The sequence below is a fragment of the Pavona decussata genome, unplaced genomic scaffold, assembly GCF_977016875.1.
Source record: "Pavona decussata unplaced genomic scaffold, jaPavDecu1.1 SCAFFOLD_6, whole genome shotgun sequence".
NCBI classification, from domain to species: Eukaryota; Metazoa; Cnidaria; class Anthozoa; order Scleractinia; family Agariciidae; genus Pavona; species Pavona decussata.
This window is the reverse complement of record NW_028145430.1, coordinates 5,804,243-5,812,500: the sequence shown is the minus strand read 5'-3', so window position 1 is coordinate 5,812,500 and position 8,258 is coordinate 5,804,243. Positions and strand designations below refer to the sequence as shown.

The 8,258-nt window shown below is 40.7% G+C and overlaps 1 protein-coding gene across 1 annotated transcript; it reads left to right on the top strand.

The window, feature by feature from the left end:
• Positions 1-2,340: 2,340 nt before the first annotated feature.
• LOC146489399 (uncharacterized) lies at positions 2,341-4,977 on the top strand. The gene has a single exon (XM_085108848.1). It carries the CDS (start codon positions 3,324-3,326, stop codon positions 3,564-3,566), a length of 243 nt encoding a protein of 80 aa, XP_084964974.1. The 5' UTR covers positions 2,341-3,323; the 3' UTR covers positions 3,567-4,977.
• The last annotated feature ends 3,281 nt before the right edge of the window (positions 4,978-8,258 follow it).

The following is an 8,258-nucleotide window of genomic DNA, read 5'->3' as shown; positions in this document are numbered from 1 at the left end:
CACTTAGTAACTACACACTTGCATTTGATAATTCAGTTATACATGTAGTTTCAGTTTTTACACAGCATTTACTGTGTGTAACATTACAGCCGTCTGGTTTCAGTTTTTACAAGAACATTTAGTGAATATGCTTTCATTTGTCTATACAAAAAATGTTACAATACAGTTGTTCCGTTTCAGTTTTTATTCAATGACAAGTTTATCATGTCACATGTTACAATATTTCCTCAAACAAAACATTAAACTTCCTACATCATATTGGATTGTATCAAACAACATCACAAAACCTATGACCTTAACCATAGAGATGTGACTGCCAAAAACTCAGGAACTATACAGTAGCATTTGATAATTCAGTTATAGTTTCGTTTTATTTCGTTTCAGTTTACATACAGTAACATTTTAAACTATACACATCAACAAGTGCCTTATTTGTTTGTTTTTACTGTTAATCATTCAAATGACATCTCTAAGCTTTGCATGTTATGATTTTAAATAAATAATTGTTGCGTTACATCAATCATTTTGACTCGATCAATACGCATATTTTATAACCTACAGTGATTTTCTTTACACCGTGAAACAACAACAATTACAGCATATTACTAAAACTAAGCAAGACAAAACAATGGGACACGTGCAATGATCTAGTGTTGGTAACTGTTTCACAGGTTTAGTAAAATCATCCTTTTGTTAGTGTCAAAATAGAGGAAAAAGTGAGTGGAGCATGGGGGTGTCCTCATGGACTAAAATTTCAACCACGCAAAACAAATCCTTTCTCCCTATGTGCCCCCAAATCTTTCATTAACCAAATAGCCAAAATGCATAGTCCTCGCCCACATTTCCTAACCTTTGGTGATTACTAGTTAATACCTGTAATCGTTGTCATGGTATTTGAAACATTTGTGTATAATTAAACTGCAGTGCACCTCAGGTGAGCAATGACAAATAACTGATATAATACAGCATCTGTCATTCCACAGATTTTGAACAAGGTTGATGCTTGCACATGGAATTTCCCAGTTGGGGTGAGGGTGAGCTCCAGTTTACTTGAAAAGTGTGAGTTTCAAACTAGGTTTATCAACTCAGTTTTTATATTATATATTGGGTGCAATCAAAAAACATGTAATTATGTTTTTTTAAAATCTGAAAGATAATATTGCCTTGTTTGCAATTTGACAATGCCCCACCACCAGACTGACCTGTTCCAGCAAATACCCAACCCTGGGGAAGAAAAAGTTTTATCATGCTCAACAGATAACCAGGGGTGTGGGTAGGGGAATTGACCGGTGTGCGACAAATGCAGACTGCAGACTTGCAGACCTGCAGACTTGCAGACTTGCAGACTTGCAGACCTGCAGACTTGCAGACCTGCAGACTAGCAGACTTGCATACTCACTGATACTGGCCTTTCCAAATTCATTTTAAAAATAATATTGTGTAACCTCCGCCATTCCACATCATGCGCTGTCCGCTTAGTACGCTTTTAAGGCTACTTGGCTACTTTCAGAGGACAACCGTGAAGACTTGCGCGACCTGCATACTTCCGGATTTTCGCGACTTTGGAATTTAACGAGAATTATGTGGTAGTGTTGTTGGTTCCATGGAGTGTTGCTGATTCACTAGCTCGCGGCATTTAGTACGATCGAGGTGATATAATCCCTTGTGGAGGCATTTGTTGCTTACGAAATTTGAAGAGCTAAAATCTCACACAGGGTTTTAAATTAAAACTAACTTTGGCATGGCGACCACCTGAGCAACACGTCTACATATTTTTTTGCTATTCTAACTTTGAACTCGGATCTCTCGATAACCAATCAAAATATCGGAAAAGCCTTATTAATGTCTTTTGAATAACGCTATGCAGCTAATTCGTTCTTGCCAGGCGTTCGATACCCGATAAATTCAATCCAACAGGCCTCGTTCGTCGGAGCTTTTACCCGATCCTGATATTCTAGAATGTAAAATAATCACTAAAATTGTATTTTTTCCAGAACTTAACCTTATTATGCTGTTTTCTATATAGTTTGACAACGATGTCTCAAAACTGGTGCATGTACGAATTTAATTCCTGAACTACGACCGTGAAAGTAGCCAAGTATCAAAGCGTACCAAGCGGACAGCGCATGATATGGAATGGCCGAGGTTACATAATACTATTTTTAAAATGAATTGGGAAAGGCCAGTATGTTGAGTCTGCAAGTCTGCAAGTCTGCAAGTCTGCAGGTCTGCAAGTCTGCAAGTCTGCAAGTCTGCAGGTCTGCAGGTCTGCAGGTCTGCAAGTCTGCAGGTCTGCAAGTCTGCAAGTCTGCAGTCTGCATTTGTCGCACACCGGGAATTGACAGAGCCACAGAGGTTCAGATTAGTCTAAGAAAGTGCAAATGTAAACATTATGAGTTATTTTGTCATCTTTTGCAGGCCATAATTATAAGTTGAATGTTATCTAACTCACATTGATTCTTCTTATACAACATCCTCCAGCACCCTTTAAGCATGCCATAGGCATGTTCAGAAACAACTCTTGCAGAGCAGTATCTCTGCTGTGGAACTCTTGTTCCTTCTTTGTACGGCTTCAGTAGCCAAGAATGGGTCGGGAGTCTCCTACGGTTGTCAATGGAATCTCACCACGACCCCGAAGACATCATCAGCAGCCCACAGAAATCTCTTGTTATATCCATCGAGGCCTTTATTAGATACATAGTATCTCTTTCTGTAACTGTAGAAATTTTTCAGCGTAGTAGACACATACATGTGAAAGTTGTCCCATGCGCCAACGCAGGGGAACTCCCAATTTTCAAGAAAACCTTGCAGTTCCTGGCTCCACTCTTTCGAGGTTCTTGGAAGGAAAACAAATCTCTCATGCAAATTTTTCACCAGGGCTTTGAAAACGTCCTGAAAAATACAGTAAGCGGTTGGAGCTGCCAGTCCAAACAGATCTCTAACTGTCAAGAACGTACACGCATGAGCAAGTTGATAAAGGCACATTGCCAACTGGGTGACAGGAGGTGTGGGATGGGGTTTCATTTCAGTAGGTTGTCTGACGATGTCGTTTTTATTTCGGCCAGAACAAACTCAAATGTATCATAGGAGACCCTCAAACGCATCTTAACTCATTTCCTACAGAGCTCCTATGACATAATTTTAGACCCAGGTTAATTTTCCCCTGTAAAAACGAGGTTTGGAACAAATGAGCACTATATAAGTCATGTAAACATATCAGAATGTCTACCAACACCGTTTGGAACCAAGATCTCGAAGGAATTGTTGATGTTTTAGCCAATTTTTTAAAATATTCTTAGTCTGTGATCATACGACATTTAAAGATGGCGTATCATATTGCACGTGAAGAAGTATTAGCTGAAGTTTGGCAAGAATATGACGAAGAATATAGCAGTTTTGATGACTCTGAATCAGAAGAAGGTGAAGAAGATGACAACAATGTTTATGGTTACCCTAATGACCGCTCTGGAAGACTTTTTGGTAAATTATCGTCAGATGTGGAAATGGACGCCATAAGACAAAATGTAAACAACAACCAGGATTTGAATAATGGGGATCATATGTAAAACAATGTAGCCCCAAATATCGTATTTGTTGATGAGCATGATGTTGCTAATGTGAGACAGGCCATTGTTGATAATGAAGACCACGAATCAGAGGTAGAGAGTGACGAATTGGTTGAAGTTCAGCCAAGGGCTAGCAGGCATCCATGAATAATAATAATAATAACTTTATTTCTGTAGTGCTCTTATCCTATGTTCAAGGCGCTTTACAGTCATGTAAACATCATCATTGATAAATATTTATAAATTTACAACCATCTCCTATTATATTAACAATGATTAAAAATTTAAAACGAACCCAATATATACAAATCTACAGAAACAATGATCTGTTACTGCTGAATTTAGTAAACAAGTACGTCTTAAGCGATCTTTTTAGGCTCGAGATGGTGTTGGACTTCTGAATTTCATAGGGTATTAAGTTCCATTCTCTTGGTGCGTGAACAGCGAATGCTCTATCTCCATTGGTCTTGGTTAATGATCTAGGTTGCATCAAGAGTTCATCACCAACAGACCTCAATGATCTAGTATAAGAACGAAAACGCAGTTTCTGAGCTAAGTAGCTAGGCGATGTCCCATTCAGTGATTTATACACGAAAAGCAGAATCTTGAAAATAATACAATATTGAATTGGTAGCCAGTGAAGCTCGCACAGAACAGGTGTAAGAACTGTCACGCAGAAAACACAACAGCCAGGAAGTCAACCCGCTCAATTGGTTTTGGGCCAAGGAGCTGTTGATAATGAAATTCCACCTTTCCATGTAAGGCCTGGCCCTGTTCGAGTCTGGGGAGGTGAGAGTACAATTTTAACATTGTTTCAGCTGTTTTGGGATGATAACCTTTTGGATTTCATCAAAAATATAACAAGAAAATGCCCTTGTAAAAAGGCGTTCAAATCCTGAAAAACATAAAACCAAGTGAAGCGCAATAGAAAACATCAATGAAATGAAAACCGTCTTTGGAATTTGTGTAGCTATGGGCATCTTAAAACTACCTGAGATCCATTTATATTGGCAGAGAAAGTATAGCCTTTTTTAAATTGCTGATTGAAATCAACATATGAACCGTGACAGGTTCATAGCAATATTGTATTACCTAAAATTTTGTGATGAGGAGGTTGAAAGTCAACCCCAGCAAGTAGCTCCTGGTCAACCTCCAGCGCAGCCTAAAGCTTTATAAGGTTAAGTGTTTCTTAGATCAGCTTTTGCCGAGGTATGCTGCTGAGTGGACTGGCAATCAATGGCTGGCCATTGACGAGCAGATGATTCCTTACCTAGGTCGTGTTGGATTCAGGCAGTTTGTCGCCAACAAGCCCAAGAGGTTTGGAATAAAGGTGTGGGCAATGGCTGATGCAACCAATGGTTATGTTTTGCAGCAACAAATCTACACTGAGAAGAATGTCGAGCAAAGAACGCCAGAAGTTGGGTTAGGCACCAGAGTTGTTCAAGGAAATGAGAAGGATATATAGTTGTCACTGTTAATTTCTATACCAGCCCCACTCTAGCTCAGAAGTTACTGCAAAAAGGAATTAACAGCCCGGGAACTTTCAAAGGAAACACCAGAGGTTTCCCAAAGGAACTTGTTTTTCCCCAAAAACCTAAACCAGCACAAGGTTCTAGTTCCTGGAGAACCTGTGGTAGGATGCTTGCTGTATCCTGGTACAACAACAAACCAGTATATATTTTTAGTACAATTCATAAGCCTTTGCATGCCCCAGACACACCATGAGCCGACAAGGAAGTCAGAAGAAGCAAACATAGTACTGGGATTAATGGATACAGAAGCATTCAATGGATCTTACACTGCTAACCCTTTCAACTTTAACCCAATGCAGTCCTGGGGCCAATATCGCGTGTGACACCCCCAAAGCCGGGGATTTTCGATTCTTGCTTGCGTTACGGGAGCGTTAAATATTAACCATATGCGCAGTAAAAACACACAAGATCGGGTTACAAGACAAAGCTTATTCAAAGCACATAACTCAAAAGGCCGAAATATGCCAAAATATCGAAAGAGAAAGGCCGAAAGGGTGTTCAAAAGCGAATGTGAAAATCAAAAATCGAAAATTTAATTCGCCGCGCGACATTTTCCGAAATGAAATAAACAACGCGGGCAAAAGACAGTGAAAAGAAAGCCGAATTATGCATAATTAGAAGCCAAACAAGACGGCTAATAATAACCAAATCATATTCCTTTGGGTATTTTTCAGGATCACATAGTGGATTTTACGACAGTCGAGGACTCAGGAAACGAAGAAGTTCAACCCAAATTTACTGCATGAAAGATCGCAAAACAATTCACCTTGTACAAAGCCACCCCACATTGAATGCATTCAGTGGAAGTTTCGACAGGCCGCCCAGAAGGAGTCTTAATTCCCACCCTCTTACACCTGACACATTGTCTCTTCCTACCCTTAATTTTGTCAATGAAATGCTTACCTGCATTTTCCTCCCCGAGTGAAAGGGTTTCAATTTTTTTGCGCTTCAGTGACTGCGCGACCGAAACGCTAGATGAAAACCCTCCAATAAGTTGCTTCGCAAGCCTAGTGCGAAAATCAACCTGCTTTAATTTAGCCCTCCCTGCCCCGGTAAGAAAATGGTTCTGTAAAATAAAAGCATAACAAATTGAAACATCGATAGAGAACCAAAACAAATACTTATACCATTTCCTAGAAGAACGACCCACAGAATAATACTTACGGAATTGATCGGCGAGGTCAATACCCCCATATTTTCATTGTAAAGGCCGATCACGGCTGGCTTGCTGACCTGCTGATTGTGTCTTCGAATGACAACATCAGGGGTATCTGGACTTAAATTTGAAGAAATGACACTGACATCCCGTTTGGCGTGCCATTTCGTGAAAACTAGCTTACCTTTTTGCCTAACAACCTTTTGTCTGGGACGCAATATTTGCCGAGCACATGGCGGCAAGTCCTTGCAATTTACCCGAACAGTCGCGCAAGCGCAAGTCTTTTGAACCCATAAATGTTCCATCAACCTAACTGAACTGAAAAAATTATCGAAATATACATGGTGGTTCCTGTTCATAAGAGGGGTGATCATCTTGGTGACCACATCATAACCCAACCCATGGATGCACTGAAACCTGGGGTCCTTACCCAAATAAACATCAAAATTCAACATGTACCCGTTGCTTGAGTCTGCGGCGATCCAAACCTTGATCCCGTATTTCGTTGGCTTTGCCGGCATGTATTGTTGGAAAGAAAGCCTACCCCTAAATGGAATCATACCCTCATCGACTGAAAGATTTTTAGTGGGGCTAAAACTAGTTTTACACTTTTGCCTAACATAATTTAGCACGGGTCTTACCTTGTAGAGACGATCAAAGCCAGGATTTCCACGGGCCACTTCTTGGGTCATATCGTTGAAATGGAGGAAACTACTTAATTCCTTAAACCTTTTCTTAGGCATAACTCTTTTAATCCCTACATTACCAAAAAAATCATCAGTTGACCAGCACAGATCTAAACTGGGCAGCATAACCATACCCATAATAATATTTACAGCAAAGAAAGCTTTTAGTTCAGCAAGCATAACCGGTCGAAATTTAGCGAGACGCGCAGGGGAATCGGCAAGCTTTTGGCGAGCGTAAAAGTTGGTTTCTTGCACTATTTTATTCAACAAATCTTCCCCCACAAAAGCTGAAAAGAAATCTACGGGTGTGGGGTTATCTGGAAGCTGGAACTTGATGCCGGAAGCCTCAACAAAATCGGGCATACGAATTGGAGAAAGTTGATCGGACCACCGAAGTTCATCAGGATCTGCGTCTTCATCACTTACCTCTTCTTCTGCGTCTTCCTCACCTTCGTTTTGATCCTCTTTGCTCTTTGAATCACTGAAATCGAGATCGGAGTCACTGTTAGCATTTTGTTCCTGATTTTCAAACCCATAGAAACTTCCCTCGTCCCCTGAGTCTTTGAAATCTGACGCACTATCGGATACGTGATCAATATTATCAGCCCTCGTAATTCGATCGCTCAAGCCAAAGACAAAGCGGCGAACTCAAGACCTCGTGGCTCCTCTCATCACCTGTCAAAAAATGCGCAAAACACGTCACCTGATTGTTTAATTGACCTTGTTGGTATCTATGACAACAAAACAGGACAAAAAACTCAGGAAGGGTAGGGAGGACTCGTTTATTTTCATGCGCTTTTATGGCCGGTTTTGGCCGGCATGGCCTTTCATGGGGTGTTTTTCGCGCGGCCGGTTTTGGGCGCCTCCAACTGCAATGGGTTAAACACCACAACCTAAGTCAGGTCGGTGTTTACGTGGATGGAGAGCAAATACTTCGGAAACCTCTGTTTCTCAAGTTTGAGGAGGCTGGCGACCAGAATTTCATAGTCAGCTTTCAGAGCCTTTTCTCCGGAATTGGAAAGCTTTCCCAGGATAAGGGAAACCAGATGACTCGAAGCGATTATCACCAGGGATACACCTTGTTTGCATTTGATATGACCCCGGATCATTGTCCAGGAGATCATTTTGAGCTTATAAAACAAGCCAACCTTCGTGTAGAACTTCATTTCGCTCAGCCCCTCGCCAACACAGTAAACCTCATCATCTATGCAGAGTTTCAAAGCGTTATCGAAATCGACACAAACCAAAACGTTCTCTATGACTACAACAACTAAGCATGAACACCATTGAGCTTTCACTCATTTTAAGAAAGGATAAA